Source organism: Cryptomeria japonica, chromosome 3 (assembly GCF_030272615.1).
Source record: "Cryptomeria japonica chromosome 3, Sugi_1.0, whole genome shotgun sequence".
In the NCBI taxonomy this organism is placed as follows: domain Eukaryota; kingdom Viridiplantae; phylum Streptophyta; class Pinopsida; order Cupressales; family Cupressaceae; genus Cryptomeria; species Cryptomeria japonica.
This window is the reverse complement of record NC_081407.1, coordinates 318543924-318563455: the sequence shown is the minus strand read 5'-3', so window position 1 is coordinate 318563455 and position 19532 is coordinate 318543924. Positions and strand designations below refer to the sequence as shown.

General features: G+C 37.5%; 3 protein-coding genes across 3 annotated transcripts; 1 reads left to right on the top strand and 2 right to left on the bottom strand.

Annotated features, from left to right (window-relative positions):
* Positions 1 to 3709: 3709 nt before the first annotated feature.
* On the bottom strand, positions 3710 to 5233 carry LOC131874498 (toll/interleukin-1 receptor-like protein). The gene is made up of 2 exons (XM_059217903.1): positions 4634 to 5233; positions 3710 to 4490 (listed from the first exon to the last, which is right to left on the bottom strand). Exons 1-2 carry the CDS (start codon positions 5119 to 5121, stop codon positions 4061 to 4063), a joined length of 918 nt encoding a protein of 305 aa, XP_059073886.1. The 5' UTR covers positions 5122 to 5233; the 3' UTR covers positions 3710 to 4060.
* Positions 5234 to 7996: 2763 nt separating this feature from the next.
* LOC131035956 (TMV resistance protein N) lies at positions 7997 to 9584 on the bottom strand. The gene is made up of 2 exons (XM_057967745.2): positions 8944 to 9584; positions 7997 to 8800 (listed from the first exon to the last, which is right to left on the bottom strand). The coding sequence occupies exons 1-2, from the start codon at positions 9492 to 9494 to the stop codon at positions 8371 to 8373; spliced, it is 981 nt and encodes a 326-aa protein (XP_057823728.2). The 5' UTR covers positions 9495 to 9584; the 3' UTR covers positions 7997 to 8370.
* A 4558-nt stretch (positions 9585 to 14142) lies between these two features.
* Positions 14143 to 16403, top strand: LOC131036017 (uncharacterized). Its single transcript, XM_057967811.2, has 3 exons — positions 14143 to 14527; positions 15881 to 15927; positions 16072 to 16403. Exons 1-3 carry the CDS (start codon positions 14254 to 14256, stop codon positions 16201 to 16203), a joined length of 453 nt encoding a protein of 150 aa, XP_057823794.2. The 5' UTR covers positions 14143 to 14253; the 3' UTR covers positions 16204 to 16403.
* Positions 16404 to 19532: the final 3129 nt, after the last annotated feature.

Genomic DNA, 19532 nt, shown 5'->3' with positions numbered 1-19532 from the left:
ATGTATGTATACACATACACACACATATATATATACATATGTATATGTATATGTACATATACATGTATATTATGTGTGTGTGTGTGTGTCCCTCTACCTCTCTCCATATCTATCTCTCTCACTCATATTGACACACTCCTTATTTCTCCTAGCCTATCTCTACATGTATGTCTCTATCTTTCTCCCTCTCCACCTCTCAATATTTCTCTTTATTACCTGCCCCTATCACCTTTCTCTCACTCTTGCCCCCTCTATCTCTCCCTCTCACTCTCTATCTGTTTCTTATTACCTCTACCTTCACTCTTAACTCTCCTATTATAGATCTCTATTTCTCTCTCCCTCTATCCCCCTCTTGCTCATCTCTCTATCTCTTTTCTTTATATCTCTCTACATTTATCTCCCTATCTCTCTCCTTATCCCATTGTATTACTCTCCATTCATCTTTCTGACTATATCTTTATTTCTCTCTCTATCTCTTTCTATCCATAATGTTAGAGTAATCTTTTATTAGCTAATAATTATTTATTTAATTATTAGTCTATTATGCTCTATGCTTAAGCTAAACTTGAGAATCTTATAATTCTTTAGGGTTTTCACCTTTAGGGTTTCGAGTATCCTCTTATAAGGATTTTCTCTTTGTATTTTCATAACAACTGTAATTATTGAATTGCATTCTTCTTGCACAATCAATATGACTCCTCTTTTTTGGATCTCTGAATTTTGACCTCCATAGCTATTTTGCTTCTCTCTTTCTGTGACAGGTTTGCATTTAGGGGATCTTTGGGAGCTACAAAATTGATTTTTCCTCAACTCCAATATGGTATCAAAGCTCTAGATCTCCATGCCCTTGTTCTCTTCATGAGAGGTTTTGGGCCTTATTCTTCAAATATGTGTATTTGGGGGTTTATACAATTGTTTTTTTCCATTTCTAGGGGTAGCTAATTTTTTGGTACATTTTGGGGCCAAAAGGACCTCATGGTTGGATTCAGGAGGCCATTTCCATGAAATTTGATATAAAATTTGACTTATTTTGGAGTCAGGTGTTCGGGAGGCAAAAACAATTTAGGCCCCATGTCATACGGCCTCAGGCACACAGATCAACACGAGAAGAAAAAAAATATATTTTTAGGTACTTTTATGGCTTGCCTAGGCTGTTACGCCCCCGCTGACCACCGGCGGTTTGTTCACTGTCGGGGCCAGCCCTTTGAGTGCCGCCAGCGGCTACCATGGCGGTCCCAGCCGCCACCACCCCCGGGAGCCGCTCCCAGGACGCTGCCTGCTCTACTCCACCCTCCTCGCCCAGCCCAGCCACCGCTCAGCCTCTGCCCAGCCACCACCTCCTTGCCACTAGCAAGGGTGTCAGTTTTTTTCTGAAGGGTTTTTAACAGGCTTATGGTTTTTTTGCCATAACTTGGACAAACAGAGTCTGTTTTTCGAAAACGAATAGGCGTTAGAAATCTATTTTCGAGCTCTATCCAAATCTAGAGGTTTGAAATTTTGATTTTTCTTTTTTGATGGCATTTTTTGCTGTCAAAGCTAGAGGTTCCTTTTTGCACTCCAGGAGACATAACTTGAGCATCTGAACTCCGCTTTTTAAAAAAAAAATATCATTGGGAAGCGTGTTTTGTGTTCTTTCCATTCATATGAGTTTTCTTTCTAGATTCTTCTCCAGGTATACTTTATTCAATTTTTTTGCTTTTTAGCACATTGGTGAATATCTTGGATGTTTCAGGTCCTCGGATCTCTTTCTTTGAGTAGGATGTCTCGTATTTGTCTATTCTTTCTATTTCCAGTCTTCTGTCTCTTCTGATCATTGTAGCATTTTATTTATGCAAATGCACTGAGATAAAGTGACATCATGCATTAGATACTTGAGATCTTGCACATCTTGTGCTTTACTGTACATGCACTACTTATAAAGTGTCATTGGGGGGTTGATGTTTGCCTTTGTTTGCCATCTACCTTTGTCACGTGAGTGTTCCTTCCACGACATTAGCCTCATAATGTGTGTCAAGTGAGTGTTCCTTCCATGACATTATGTACTTTATCTGCACATTCGCTATTCCTGGTTCTTCATCATGCAGTTCTTGTTGGTCATTTTTTTCAGTGTTCCTATCCCTCTCCCTTTTTAGCATTATGGGGAGGTTTGTCATGTTGTTCTAATGCTTTATTGGTTCAATCGATCAGCTCTTCAGGGTTTGGTGTTTTATGTCATCTGTATCTTCGAGTTCAGTTGTTTGCCTTTGTTTGCCATTTGATTCAAGTAGTGTCATTTGAGGGCACTCATGCAGATTATAGTCTTCTCTACCTGGTCATATTCCATTTTAGTGGAGGTTCTTCAGATCAATAGTTACTCTTCGACAATGTTTGCAGCTATTTCATGCTTCAGTGGTGTTCTTCATTCTCTTCTTTTTTGTTCCTATCTTCTGGAACACTCTTGTTTGGAGGCTTCTTAGTCCTTCACTTGACCTTTAATCTCTTCTTGGAGAGGAGTTTTGTTCCCATAGGGTTTTCTCCTTTTTCTCCACTTTACAGGGATTTTATTGTACTTGGGTACCTCATTAGGCCTAGTTGTTGAGACCCATTGTTGCTTTCCTGCATTTTTAATAGGTTTTTTTAGTCCTTAGTTATTTTTTAGCTACTCCCTAAGTTCATCTTAAGGGGGGGTGTTAGAGTAATCTTTTATTAGTTAATAATTATTTATTTAATTATTAGTCTATTATACTCTATGCTTAAGTTAAACTTAGGAATCTTATAATTCTTTAAGGTTTTCACCTTTAGGGTTTTGAGTATCCTCTTATAAGGATTCTCTCTTTGTATTTTCATAACAACTGTAATTATTGAATTGCATTCTTCTTGCACAATCAATATGACTCCTCTTTTCTGGTCTCTGAATCCTGGCATCCATAGCTTTTTTGCTTTTCTCCTTCTATGATAGGTTTGCATGCAGGTGATCTTTGGGAGCGAGTTGATTTTTCCTCAGCTCCAATACATAATTTTATTTACCTCTATCTCCCTATCTCTCCATCTCGCTACCTATATCTTTCCTTATCCCTCTCTATGTCTCGCTCTTTTTATATCTCTCCCTCTCCCCCTCTATATATTGAGCTATCTCTAGCTCTCTCCCCCTTCCTCTATCTCTCCCTCTCTACCCATCTCATTCCCTTGCTACCCCCTCTTCTCTCTCTATCTCTCCTCTACCTACCTCTATCCGTTTCTCTCCTTCCTCTTCCTCTATATATTTCCTTTTCTCTATCTATCCCTATCTCCCTCCCTCCCTATCTTTGTCTATCTCTTTATATTTCTACCTCTCACCCTTTCTCTTGCCATCTCTATCTCTATCTCTCTCTCTCTGTTTTTTTGTCTCCTTGTCTCTTTGTATCTCTCCCCTCTCTTGATATCTCCTTATAGCTACTTTAAACCTTGAGAACTCCTTCATTAGGAAATTTTTAGGAAGAAAGCTAAACATCAATGTCTTTCGAAGTTGGGCCAAGAGAAAATGGTGTACAATGATACAAATTTTGAGATTGTGGTTATGGCAAACAATTTCTTTATGATCTTCCTCACAAACTTCTCTTGTTTCTTATTACATTTTCAAATTTTGAAACAAATTTTTTTAACTTTATACCATTAATATATAAACATCCCCTAAAAATCATATACAATTAAATAATTTAAGATTTATTGATAATTTTAAAACACTTCTCAATCACTCTTAGACTTACATAAATTTAAGTGGAAAGTGAACACCTTTTGCTTTCATGTATTTGACCTTTAAATGATGCTAGCTATTCCATACATCCACACATTTCATGATCAAGCCCTTAAATAATTTACTATACTGCAATAAAAGATCAAACCCCCAACAAAATTATTTGATAGGAATTGCATTGCAATACAGCCCTTGTCAGTAAGTGGCCAAGACTAATTTTCAATGAACCATCTGAATGCCCTCTTCAAACCCCTTCCCTTCCTCCCCCCTTAGATAAATTCATGATAAACTCAGCCCCCAATTTTAATGAAATACGCTACAATACAAGTACACCATATGAATGCCGAGCTAATCTTCGGTGAACCATATGAATGCCCTCTTCATACCCCTTTCAATTAGTTCATCGATGGGCTCATCTCCAGATTGTTCAACCTTATCTAAGTACACATTCACAGACCCTTCAGCCCTATCTACACATTTAGCTACAGAACCTTCAACCCTATCTAAGCACGCATTCACAGACACTTCAACCCTGTTTAAGCACGCACTTACAGAGCCTCTAACTCTATCAACCATTGATGAAAGAATGTCATCTGAGCATTCACTCGCAGACTCTTCAACATCCTGCTCAGAATTTTCAGATTCTTCATCCGTATCAGCTAGCAGACGAGACATGTGTTCATCCGTTCTGATTAGAAATCTGGCAATTTTCACTGGAAATCCATCCCTGGTCTGCAGTGCCTCGTTGCAAATACTCTTCAGCAGCCTCCCTTCAGCTCTAAACATTTGCAAGGAAACAAAAAACCAAAATGGAAAACAGATCAGTCAGCAGCAATACATCTTTCCAAATGAGACAATTCATAATCTGAAAGAAGTAAGGAAGTTAAAAACAGGGCAAAATGGCATTTGATGGATACCCACATGTCGTCATTAACTACATGGCCGGAGAGAAATGAAATGTCATGAAGCGCCCTCTTCCACTCCTCAATCTTCTCAGAACCAAATCTTCCCTTCTTTTCATGCTCAGAAAATGCATCTGCATAGATTCCTTTGCCTTGAATAACCCATTGGGCATCAGAAGGCTCCACATGATAGAATATAGGAATGGTTTTGGTGCCCGTTCTGAGCATAAAGGATAGCTCGTCCAAACACCGAGATGACTGGGCATAGTTGTGGGACAAAATAGAAATATGAAGAGAAGCACTTGTCATAGCTTCTTGTATTGTTGATGGTATGGCCACGCCTGGTTCAAGCACTTCTACATCAAGAAAAGGGCGTAATCCAATGGCATCAAGAGCAAAGTAGATATTGCTCGCAAGTTTGTGTTTAACGTCAAGTCCACGATGATTAATAAATACGTCACACTTCCTGCAAAGCATTTTGAGACACACTCTGATTTTCATTAACATTTGAAGAGGACGCCATGGAAATGAAAAAGCAGGGGAATTGGTTTCAGAGCACGTCAAAAAGTTTAGGCCATACAGCAAGACTATAATGACATGAGGGGCTGTCCCATCTTCCTCGTAGACGTTGGGACTTCAATACACAAGTTGATTCAAATGGCAGCAACTCGCGTGGGCCAGTTTCTGGTCCGCGTCGAAATGATCCACTATAAAGGAAAGGATCTTTTATAGGTTTATGGGTTTGCAGATGGATGGCTTACAGAGTAATATGGGATTATCATGTATTCTTTGTGAGAGACACTTAACTACACTGTAAATTACAAATGAGGTGTACATATCTTGTTTCTTTCTAGGATTTGAACTTGTGAATATAATGACAAATGGGATGTCACTTTTTAGGGCCCAAGAGAGTAATGTGGGACTATCTTGTATTCCTTGTGAGAGGCACTTAACTGCACTACAAACTACAAATGAGGTGTACATATCTTACTTCTTGTGGGATTTGAACTTGTGAATATAATGACAAATGGGATGTCACCTTTTAGGACCCAAGACTTCTAATTGAGGGGTACATGTGGACCAGTTTGTGGACCGTTAGGAAAATTATCTACTACTCATGAGCATTGTTTGAATATAATAACAAATTTTATGCAATCAAGACTTCTAATTGAGGGTTTCGATTGACATCTAGTGAGTGTTTATGGTTTGACTTTTCAACTTTATCTAAGAAGAGGCACGAGTTATACTAGTTACTGATTAGAATCATAAATTTAATATGCAAACATGTTCTTTCTACCATCATTATTTTTCTCTTGGCATCGACATTCACCTTATTTCCTTGAAAATGTGTCTAAGTGTTGAGTTTTGACCCATTGAGCCATCAATGGTTCCCTTGTTGAACGATCATTTGTTAAACCTTGATTTCTGATAGTTTGAAGAATCAAAGTAGCTAAGTATTATGTTATCGAGTTATTAGGCGATTTGGGTTTCTCCCAATATTCTACCTTTGTTGAGCATTTTGATTCCTTGATCCCAATGCTAAAGTTGTTAAAATCCCTAAGTGTTCCTTGTTGGACTTTTGGGCTATCGACTTTTCCCTCCTATTTATATTGGTAGATTTTGAGAGATATCTTTGATCCTTAATCCAAAAAAAATTCCTTATTCCTTTTTAAATTCTTCTAAGTCCTTTATACTTTTGGGCTTTCCCTTGCCTCCACAACTCCCCTTCCATTCTCAAAAGTCCAAAGCTTCACATTTTCTCTAATAACATCATAATGAGGTCATCCATACCAACCGATTCCCCTCTATGTTGACATCGCCTTGCATTCTTCTCTTGACGATGGCAGTGGACTTATCCTTAGACAGTATTTTATCTTCCCCTTCCTCATTAGCAAGCATTGTGATGGATTATCAATGGTCGATGTTGGACAAGGGATTGTCTTGTTAACGCATCATGATCTTCTTCTTAGGTTGCTTAGTATGTAGCACATGGTGGACCAAGCTTGATGCCCTATTGTAAAGATATTGTTATGATATCAATAAATTTAGTGATCATATCCCAGGACTAATGGTTAGGGTATTAATCAATGGGCTAATACTTAGTTGATAAGCTATAGGAAGCCCTAAAATGCATGAGCTCTTCCACCTACCACTTTGTAATATCATTTATGCATATAACTACTAGATATCAACTAAAGGATGCAATGAAAAGGTATTGAACACATTTTTAGCATGGATCTAAGAGAAAAAAGAGTTCTAATACCTCATTTATTTTTTACAAACTCCCTTCCATTAGATCACCACCTCTAAGACTCAATTGTAATCAACTTTGTGTGCATTTTCAACGCATGAATCATCAATACTTAAGAATAGTAGGGGTTATAATAATGTTATTTCATGCCTCTTAGCGGTCAAATTAGATTTATAAAGGACGCACACTTGCATGATATTGGATGTGGTCATGAATAGGGTTTCCTCCTACACCACGACCTAATGACAACTTGTATACCTTCTTGTTGAGGGTATATCGACTTTTGGACTTCATTTTTTATAAGAGAAAGAGGATAAGATTATCTATACATTCACTCTAACTCTCCTATTATAGATCTCTATTTCTCTCTTCCTCTATCGCCCTCTTGATCCTCTCTTTATCTCTTTTATTTGTATCTCTCTACCTTTATCTCCCTATCTCTCTCCTTATCCCATTGTATTACTCTCCATTCATCTCTCTGACTCAATCTTTATTTCTCTCTCTATCTCTTTCTATCCATAAATTTATTTACCTCTATCTCTCTATCTATCCATCTTTCTACCTATATCTTTCCTTATCCCTCTCTATATCTCCCTCTATTTATATCTGTCCCCCTCCCCCTCTATTTATTGAGCTATCTCTAGCTCTCTCCCCCTTCTATCTCTCCCTCTCTACCCATCTCATTCCCTTGCTACCCCTCTTCTCTCTCTATCTCTCCTCTACCTACCTCTCTCTATTTCTCTTATTCCTCTATATCTTTCCCTTTCTCTATCTATCCCCATGTATCCCTACCTTGCTCCCTCCCTATCCCCTTTATCTATCTCTTTATATCTCTACCTCTCACCCTTTCTCTTGCCATCTCTCTCTCTCTCTCTCTCTCTCTCTCTCTCTCTCCCTCTCTCTCATCATCTCTCTCTCTCTCTCTCTCTCTCTCTCCTTGTCTCTTTGTATCTCTCCCCTCTCTTGAGAAAATGGTGTATCATAGTACAAATTTTCTTCCTCGCAAACTTCTCTTGTTGCTTATTACATTTTCAAAATTTGAAACGATTTTTTTTTCACTTTACCTAAAAATCTTATACAATTAAATAATTTAAGATTTATTGATAAATTTAGAACACTTCTCAATCACACTCAAGGTAAAATAAATTTTAGTGGAAAGCTCTATAACATTTGGAAATTTGAGCCTTTACAGTTCATGTATTTGACCTTTGAATGATGCAGTTATTACATAGCCTAGCTATTCCGTACATTCACACATTTAATGATCAAGCCCTTAAATAATTTACTAAACTGCAATACAAGATCAAGCAACACCAAAATTATTTGGCAGGAAACTACACTGCAATGCAGCCCTTGTTAGTAAGTGGCCGAGACTAATTTTCAATGAACCATCTGAATGCCCTCTTCAAACCCCCTCTCCCTTGGATAAATTCATCCATAAACTCAGCCCCCAATTTTTATAAGAACTACACTGCAATACAGCCCTTGTTAATAAGTGGCCGAGACTAATCTTCGGTGAACCATCTGAATGCCCTCTTCAAACCCCTTTCAATCAGTTCATCGATGGGCTCATCTCCAGATTGTTCAACCTTATCTAAGTACTCATTCACAGACCCTTCAACCCTATCTACGCATTTAGTTACGGAACCTTCAACCCTATCCAAGCACACATTCACAGACACTTCAACCCTGTTTAAGCACTTACTTACAGAGCCTTCAACTTTTTCAACCATTGATGAAATAATTTCATCTGAGCATTCACTCGCAGACTCTTCAACGTCCTGCTCAGAATTTTCAGATTCTTCATCTGTGTCAGCCAGCAGACGAGACATGTGTTCATCCGTTCTGATTAGAAATCTGGCTATTTTCACTGGAAATCCATCCCTGGTCTGCAGTGCCTCGTTGCAAATACTTTTCAGCAGCCTCCCTTCAGCACTAAACATTTGCAAGGAAACAAAAACCAAAATGGAAAACAGATCAGTCAGCAGCAATACATCTTTCCAAATGAGACAATTCATAATCTGAAAGAAGTAAAGAAGTAAAAAACAGGGCAAAAATGGCATTTGATTGATACCCACATGTCATCATTAACAACATGGCCGGAGAGAAACGAAATGTCATGAAGCGCCGTTTTCCATTCCTCAATCTTCTCAGAACCAAATCTTCCCTTCGTTTCATGCTCAGAAAATGCATCTGCATAGATTCCTTTGCCTTGAATAACCCATCGAGCATCGGAAGGCTCCACATGATAGAAAATAGGAATGATTTTGGTGCCCGTTCTGAGCATAAATGTTAGCTCGTCCAAACACCAGGATGACTGGGCATAGTTGTGGGACAAAATAGCAATATGAAGAGAAGCACTACTCATAGCCTCTTGTATTGCTGATGGTATGACAACGCCTGGTTCAAGCACTTCTACATCAAGAAAAGGGCGTAATCCAATGGCATCAAGAGCATAGTAGATGTTGCTTGCAAGTTTGTGTTTAACATCAGGTCCACGATGATTAATAAATACATCACAGGGAACTCTATTTGTCATTGCTGGGTAAGATCCAGACGTAAATCCAATTTCCTGAAAAGCATTTTGAGACGCACTCTGATTTTCGCTAACATTTGAAGAGGACGCCATGGAAATGAATGGGACAGGGAAAAGGCAGGGGAATTTGTTTCAGAGCAGATCGACAAGGTTAGGCCATACAGCAAAACTATAATGACATGAGGGGCTGTCCCATCTTCCTCCTAGACGCGGATTGACCGCTTCAACACACAAGACGAGTCAATTTGGTAGCAACCCGCGTGGGCCAGTTTTGGGGTCCGCATGGAAATAATCCACGCAAGGATCTTTTGTAGTTTCTATATGGGTCTATAGATGGTTTATCCACACAAGAATCTTTTGTAGCTTATGATGTTTGTATATGGGTCTATAGATGGCTTAAGTAATATGGGATTACTATGTACTCCTTGCAAGAGGCACTAACTGCACGAGATGCATATACCTTACTCCTGTGGGCTTTGAACTTGTGAATATAATGACAAATGGGATGTCACCTTTTAGGACCCAAGACTTCTAATTAAGGGGTACATGTGGGCCAGTTTGTGGACCGTTAGGAAAATTATCTACTACTCATGAGCATTGTTTGAATATAATAACAATTTTTATGCAATCAAGACTTCTAATTGAGGGTTCTGATTGGCATCTAGTGAATGTTTGTGGTTTGACCTTTCAACTTTATCTAAGAAGAGGCAAGAGTTGTACTACTTACTAGTTAGAATCATAAATTTAATATGCAAACATGTTCTTTGTACCATCATTCTTTTTCTCTTGGCATCGACATTCACCTTATTTCCTTGAAAATGTGTCTAAGTGTTGAGTTTTGACCCATTGAGCCATTAGTGTTTCCCTTGTTGAACGATCATTTGTTAAACCTTGATTTCTGAAAGTTTGAAGAATCAAAGTAGCTAAGTATTAAGTTATCGGGTTATTAGGCCATTTGGGTTTCTCCCAATATTCTACCTTTGTTGAGCATTTTGATTCCCTGATCCCAATGCTAAAGTTGTTAAAATCCCTAAGTGTTCCTAGTTGGGCTTTTGGGCTATTGACTTTTCCCTCCTATTTATATTAATAGATTTTGAGAGATATCTTTGATCCTTAATCCAAAAAAAATTCCTTATTCCTTTTTAAATTCTTCTAAGTCCTTTATACTTTTGGGCTTTCCCTTGCCTCAATAACTTCCCTTCCATTCTCAAAAGTCCAAAGCTTCACCTTTTCTCTACTAACATCATGATGATGTCATCCATACCGACCAATTCCCCTCTATGTTGACATCACCTTGCATTCATCTCTTGATGATGGTAGTGGACTTATCCTTAGACAATATTTTATCTTCCCCTTCGTCATTAGCAAGCATTGTGATGGATTATCAATGGTCGATGTTGGACAAGGGATTGTCTTTTTAACGCATCATGATCTTCTTCTTAGGTTGCTTAGTATGCAGCACATGGTAGACCTAGGCTTGATGCCCTATTGTAATTGTTATGATATCAATAAATTTAGTGACCATATCCCAGGACTAATGGTTAGGGTATTAGTCAATGGCCTAATACTTAGTTGATAAGCTATTGGAAGCCCTACAATTCATGAGCTCTTCCACCTACCACTTTGTAATATCATTTATGCCTATAACTACTAGACATCAACTCAAGGATGCAATGAAAAGGTATTGAGCACATTTTTAGCATGGATCTAAGAGAAAAAATAGTTCTAATACCTCATTTATTGTTTAAAAACTCCCTTCCATTAGATCACCACCTCTAAGACTCCATTGTAATCAACTTTGTGTGCATTTTCAACCCATGAATCATCAATGCTTAAGAATAGTAGGGGTTATAATATTGTTATTTCATGCCTCTTTGTGGTCAAATTAGATTTATAGAGGACGCACACTTGCATGATATTGGATGTGGTCATGAATAGGGTTTCCTCCTATACCGCGACCTAATGACAACTTGTATGCCTTCTTGTTGAGGGTATATTGACTTTTGGACTTCATTTTTGATAGGAGGGAGAGGATAAGATTGTGGATTGGAGATCAGAAATATCGTGGAGAGAAGAATCATATAGAAAAGGTGGAGTTTTCATAATTCCAAATTTGGATATTAGAATTTTGATATTGTAATGATTTGTATTTATCCCAAATTGTAATAATATTTGTAACTTTATCCCAGTTGCATGACTTAAACACAAAAATCCGATCCATTTGACACTCTCATTGGTCTACCTCTATTGAATATTTGTTAATGGAAAAATCAACCTTTGCTAAATGTTTGCATGTCTATGGTGTGCATTTATGGATGTGTACTATTTAGTTGGCCAACTAGAAGACTATAAAATCCATATAAAGCCTTTTGTAAGGTATTTGTTCAACACAATAAAGGAAAAGTACGGGAATGCTCATTAATTACTAAATAGACTCAATGTTTTGCAACTATCAATTTTTTTGAATGTATGTATAGAGCATAGCTTGCTTGTGCATTCTAAAAGGCACAATCATTTGTGGTTTATTGATTAAGATGTCACCTTGGTCTTAGTTATTGCATGTTTGATTAAATTCAAAAGCTATATTACTCAAATGGATAAAGACGTTAGTTGGGTACTAGTTTTCTATCCCCATCATCCTCAACACACTCAAAATAGACCAACAAAAACATCTTTTTGGTCCTATAAATTTAGTATTTTTCAACTACAATGTCTACATGTTCATAACATCAAAAGGCATTATTATAAAATGCATTCATTGACTGTTATATGATAGATCATCTATTTCAAGAAGTTACTTAACGTTGAATCTCCCAAACCAACATACACACACGAAGTAACAACTGATATCGAGGTGCACTATGTGAGGAGTATGGTTTGTGTCAAGATGAATGTTGTTCTCCTATAGTAATATCTATCATAGTACCTTAGAGAAAACCCCTTGGTTTTGTAGAGCCAAAAAATGAGGTCTTATCCACCTCAATAATTGTCTTTTAGATCCCCAACCTAAATATAGGTTTGTTGTAATCTTCCTAGGTTTGACACCTTTGGCACATGGGAGATTATTAGTAATTAGGGATTCAGGGCCTACAAATCAGATCACCAAAAGGTCCCTTTCGCTTTTCCCTTTTTGACACCACTTTATGTAGTTATCCTAGGTGCATGGCTTAAGAACAAGATTGTGATCAATTTGATACTGATCAATTCTTGAATTAGATTGGCATTTAGAAACATCATCTTACTTATGCTTTGAACATCACCAAATATCTTTGTTTCTTCTACCAATTCAAGATTACACTTGCAAGCTTGATCCAATTCAAGGCCACAAGTGTGGCTTTGACCCACTTTATCCAATTTTAAAATCAATGTTGATTTTAAGCCAGCTTAGTTCCAATTAGTTGTTATTTGATAACTCCTATGCCAAAAAGTTCAAACTATGCCTATAGCACATGCATAAAGGACCTCAATCCTAAGGTCATTTATCATTGGCAAAAATCAATCAGTCATGATCCACTACTATCCACTATCACATCAAAAAGGACCACTTAACAATCACACCTCTATCGTAGTTTTATTTTTGTGTAAATCATTTTGATTACATCAGTTCTTGTATTAGCAAATACCAAAGCCTAGTCCTTACACTAGGTTTCTCCATCCATTGTACTTTAGCAATTATATCAAGTTTAAAGCACTTGGCATCATTGTACTACACATTATTAGCCATTTATGCATTCTTCACATCCAGTACTTGGTGTGTCTTCTAACATTTTTCAAAATAGTTTTCTATCGACAATGCTTCACTAAGGCACAAATTTGGAAGCTAGTGGGCTTCTCGTTCCCAACATAAGAAGCTCTAATAATAGTTTTCAACCACCAAGCCTTCCATTTTTTGAGTTTCGGTACATGATAACATTTATTATAAGAACTAGAGATTTAAGGACTTCATCATGGCTACATTTTTCAAGTCAAAGGTGTGCTAGTGAAATTAAGAATCATACCTAAACCTTGATTAAAGTTTACACATTAATTCATATTTCATAAAGTGCATTCACTTATATTATCTATTTACATACACAACCTCAAAATATTAACAACACTAATAATTTATCATTAAATTAATTGATTGATTAAATTAAATATTTTAAGAAGATTATTTTCTCCTTTTCAAGTATCTATCAATAAAAATTATTAAATTTAACATAGCTATGGGAAGAGCACCAATAGTCGTGCAAGTCAAATAACTGTGCACTCCTTGTGAACCCAACCATTGTGTTACTAACTTTAAAGAAACCGAAAAATTGATAATTTATATCCCATTAATAAATTTCACATGTACCAATAGTTGCTCACTTTTTAGCATTTTTGCTCCATAATTGACCCATTTGTGCACTACTACTTGGGGCATTTATACACATCTATTGGATCATTTGTGCATAAATATTGGCAATTTTAAGTGCACAGTTATTGAGACATCTTTAAATAGGCATCAAACAACACCTTGAAATGTGTACGTTTTGACCCTTACGTATACTCAAGCGTATCTGGATATTACCTAAAAGTCACATACAAAGATAACCAAAAAAATTCTTTGAAATCCATTATACTGTTCGAGAAGAGAAGTTAACTATGATGACTCTTCCCCTACTAAAACTCATTACTCACGAAAGCGCTGGATGGTCGTTTCCCAGTTAGACCAATGGAGAGATTTAAATTAGGACTGCTCCTTGCCTTCTCCGTTTTAAGACCTCTAGAGGTCATCATTCACTCTCGGATATACCCCGAAAGACTTGTCTCGTTTCAGTCCCCATGATATTAACAATGAGATCTTAGATATTTACTCCCTTTTCACACTATGGCTGCTTCAATTATTCTCACGCCCTCCACACCCATTATTCGAATCAACCAAATCAACCACAGAACCACTGGATATTATAACCCGACTGTAATAGCAGGAAGCCCACAAATTAGTTATGCTCTCAAATCCTCATCCCCATGCCTAAATAACCTTGGGAGGAGACATGTTCTATTATCATCCACATTTCCTGCACTGCTACTAAGCTTGGCTTTCTTCCCCGGCATCGCTACAGCTGAAACAGTGAACACCAGAGGAAATGAGCTTATAGAGAGTAAGTTCCTTATACATTATGTCTTTTTTCTTCAAATACCCACAGAAAAAAGTACATTACTTCTACATGCTAGGGTGCATAATTTGAACACGAACTGTTGCTTTTATAGTCTGGATGATTGTTTGTGTTATTCGTTTTATTTTATTTGTTTCCTTTAAATGATGAAGGGGTTGCAGCGAATTGTGTTTAGCACAAGGGCAATTCGGTTTACTGCGTAGCGAATAGGTGGGGGTTTGTTAATATGTGGTCATGGTTTTGAATTACATGGACCTATTTTAAATGTTAACCATATGACACAGTACGAGCATTGATTCTGTGTACATACTCTGAAAGGGGAATATCAGGCCTAAATGACCTTGAGGAAAGTAAAGATTATTGGAAGGTTTAGTTTTGAATGGCGATTTGCAGCATAGATTCATATAAACCTAGGGCTATTAGTTTCAGTGTTCTTGCAAGGAAGGTATTTTTATGGTCTGTTTTCTTGCTAAGTTTTTGACAAATTTTTCAAGAAATCAAACTTGCTAATGATCAGCTTTTGCACAATTCAACTTATCATCTAAGATATACATAATATCACTGCATTGGCCACAACATGCATTTCTTAAGACCAAAGTCTACTTATTTCCTCAAAATTAATCCAACCATTCTATGATTGTTAAAAAGTTTTCAACTCTTAGAATTGTCCCTGCTTCCATACTTTGTCCACTCCTTAAGACCTTTCCCTGCCCCTATCTCATTATACTAGGCTTTCATACTAGGTCTAATATGGCCAAGAGATCAGTTCCCATGTTCTTGCACTTATTGTGATTTCCATCTGTGGATCTCCTTCTACCTCTAAACCTATAAATGTAGATGGTGTCTTCTCTAGGTCGAAGAGGTGTCAATTTTAAAGGCTTTTCACCCATTATGATGGTATGTGCATACGTGGATCTATCACGACCTAGAGATGTTAACTCCAATGCTCTTGCACCCATTGTGTTTGCCATCTTCGGTCCCATTAAACTTACCCCTACCTCTGTAGACATGAAGGTAGATGTGTCTAACCCAGTTCAAATATGACCCAATAAGAATTAACTCCAGTGTACTTCCACCCATTGTGTTGGCCTTTGTGAAGCCTCTTCCTGGTCTCCAACTCCAATTCGCATGAATGTCAATGTGCCTATCTACACAAGCCAAAAGGTATACAAGTGGATTAGCATGGGAATTCTTAGCTTGAATATATGTTGGACATTTTCTTCACAACAGCAAGATGGGTTGGCTAGCCTCCAAATCCATGAATATATGTTTTTCAATGTTTTATAATTTTGAAAAAATAAAATGAAATGGCTGACATTGAATTTGCATGTACAACAGAGCTTTTAGAGAGGTCCAAAGCCAACAAGGCTAAATATGACAAGGAGGTGAGAAATTCAATCTGTTTTTTTCATTTTTCTCGTGTTTGTGTGCGCCTATCTCTTTGAGATAAAGTGAAAGTGGAGGCAGAGGAAGGTGACTGTTATGGAATCTCCTCTTACATCTGACCTGCATTCTGTGACATATTGCAGAGGCTAGATGATTACTATAAGCGTAACTACAAAGAATACTTTGAATTTGTTGAAGGAACCCTTAGAAACAGGAAGGGGGATTTGTCTGAGGCTGAGAAAGGCATTATAGAATGGCTTAAGAAAAACAGATGAGAGGATTGTTCAGAAGTTTGGAACTTCATGATTGATTCCAACATCCGTATGTTAGAAATCATTACATTGTCTGGGTGCAGCAACTATGCAAACCTACTTTTCAGCAAGCAGTAGATATTCATGAAAATCTTATTTTTGTGCAAGCAAGTTATCATGAAATAACTGGGATATTTTGGATAAATATATATACATTCTCTTAATTGTTCTTTTCAAATCTCCACTTGCAGGTTTAATGAATAAGACAGTGAAGGGTTTTTCTTTTTTTCTCCAGTTTTATAAATACAAATTCCTATGGAGTTAGGCATGACCTCAGATGATACATCTGCAGACAGCAAGGATAGAATGCTGTCAATTGGATATAATGGGCAACTCAAGTCTCATATAATCTAATAAGTTCTGCTGTACATTCCATTTTGTCATCTTTTGTGATGGAAAATTAATTTGCTATCATTACCTATTTTGAGTTGCATAAAAAATCTGAATGCCTGTAAATTCCAGTTCTTGTGTTTTAAGCTACTGCTCTTTTAATATGCAGCCGCTCAATTATGATTACCAAGAGTTTATAAAGCTTTGTGGGTTGTCTGCTACTCCTTGTTTAACATGCAATTAAGTGTTGTAAGCTGAGTTCCCTAGGTGGAAAACCCCAGCTTATGAACTCAGTTATGCAGTTTTACCTCAAAGTTGGAAAGCACAGTTTTATATGAATTCGGTTTGCCATAAGTGCCACACTATAACTGTTCAAAGCAAGCCCAATTCATCTGTGAACATAAATTATGTTTATCTAGGCTGTTTAAGATCTATCTGACTAAAGTCATTCAAGCACATTGGATTTTCTAATAGATCTAGGCTTAACACTACATAGTACATATACTTACATTTTGAGAAAAGACTAGATTGCTCGAACATACTCCAATCAATCATTTTTTGTTTTACCTCAGGCTGACCTACACGTACATTTTAAGAAAAGATTCAATTGCTCTAATACAAACCTTTGTGAGCCAAACTCTTGCAGAAAGTGGTTAACCAATTGTTTTTATTTTATGTTGGGCTGATCTCAAATTCGGGGTCAAATTGGTTTAGTTTCAGTTCTTGGGAGACTCTCTAAGTGATTCTCACTGAAAGGCATTTGTATCCAACTGTATTTTCTTAGTAGAAGCTGTTGGAGGATTTCAAGGTGGGGATTTCGGCATTAATGCTTGTTGTCTGTATTTGGTGCTCCCCTTTATTTATTGTTATTATGTTATTCCAAAATATTACTTCTTTTTTGTATTTTATGGATAGTTTGGCAAGACAAACTAGTGACATTTCAAACAAGAGATTTAAAATTTTTGTCAGAGTTATGTAAGAGTTGGTATAGAGTGTTTTATATCATGTAACTGTGGCAGAAGATGTAGCCACCCAAGATCTATGACCTTCAATTAAAGCACATGATAGATTAAACATGAGAGAATAATGCTATTCCATCAAAAAAGGCAAACGATAGATTACTTACAATGAATTAGAATACAAAAGGAAACCCTTAATTATATATACAAGGTGAGATGGAATTACAAAGATTATGACATGTATCTTAATCTTATGATTTGAGACATTAAGTGTTAAAAATCTTATGTGTACTATTCTAATTGTCTCATCTCTTGTTTAGGTTTTTCTAAGTATTGTGAATGTTTCCATATGTGTTACAGTGTGGATTTGAGGTAGATGATTCCCTCAATATACTCTTACGTTGTGTTCACAAATGAAAGTAATAGCAATATTTAGATATTCTTGAAAATTTACTCTAGGATTTTGGAGGCGCTCTGCAACCTATATGGATCCAGGGAGGATGCCCTGTCACCTTCCTCAGATTTCGAATCAGTCTGTTGGCGCCTGCCTGTGAGGTCATTGTGGTGTCCTTTCGTGTGATGTGTGTCCTCTTCCTCATGTTTCTCTTTTTTTTTTTGCCTCTTGTTTGTTTTGGTTGTGCTTTCGTTATTTTCTTTTCCTTTCGGCTTTGTTTTCCCTTGTGCCAAACTGCCTCTAGATTTAGGCTCGTTTGTGTCCCTGCATTGAAGTCACTCGTGCGAGTTTGATGGGGAGTATGTGCAATGAAGATCCCTCTCGGAAGAATGATGAGAATGGTATCATTAATAATGAAGGAGATTTGGGTGATGAGTTCAACATTCCGCAGAAGAAAGAGCATGAAAAACTCTCGTACAAGGCAGTGGTCTTAGAGGATTCGACCACCATTTGTCTGCCTTCTGCTTGTTTTAATGGATCCTTTTGCAGGCCCGAGTGCATGGACACAGAGACCACCGTGCGAGGATTCGCAGCCAATGGAGATAGACGTGAACTCGAGGATGATAGAGCGGCGAACGACCCCGGAGGAGGAGGAAATGGTAAGTCTCATCCTCTCGGATTGAAAACCCTCTCCCTGTCGCCTAATGAGGATATGGTTAAAGCTATTAGAGCCGAGCAAGCTCGGTTAAGAAATATTGCAGTTTTCTTTGTTTGCATGGATAGAGTCGTTACCATCGAGGAAGTTTTTTCATGACTAGATTGCTAATGTGTGGCTAAAAAACTAGGGGTTCATGTTAACTTTTGCAGAATGATTCAGAAGGGATTGTTTGTAATTTTCTTTGAATCTCATAATATGCAAGATAGAGTTTTAAAAAAGAACTTTTGGAATGTCGGGCGTTCTCTGTTTAGGGCTTTCCCTTGGTCCCCCAAAGGGAATGCAGAGTAGGTCATTACTCGTTCCTCCCCTAACTGGGTTGAAATTGAAAATTTGCAGCCAAAATTTGGCCCTTTATCTCTCATATTTTGAAGCCCCTGGGCTCCGTCCTGCAAATCGAGGGTTCGAGAACTACTCTCCCCCATTTGAATGCTCAGGCACTTGTTGCTCTAGACCTCGAAATTGTGTTTCCCAACATAATTTCTATAGAAATTGAAGGGGATAATTATAATTGGGAAGTGTCCTTGCTAGGGAATTTGGGGGCTTGTTTTTTCTGTAAGAATAATGGACATGTAAGAAAAGATTGCCCTTCTTTGAAAAAATCTCCTAATGCTAACTTCAATATTGATGATAACACTAAGCTGAGGAGTGAGAATAGCAGAACGCCAAATGTTTCTTCCTCCTCGAAAGAGGGGGTCTCTGTGGTCGTGGATACTCATATGGATTTAGGCCAAGAGACTGTTAAATCTGGCTTAGAATGCCCTATTGGCGATAGTAATGGCAATAGATTTGTTAGCCTCTCAAATCCCTTATTTGAGGATGAGTATGAGGTTGTTCAAGCCTCAGGCATAAATGATCCCTCCAAGAATCTTGGCGGGTGTCAATCAGTACATTT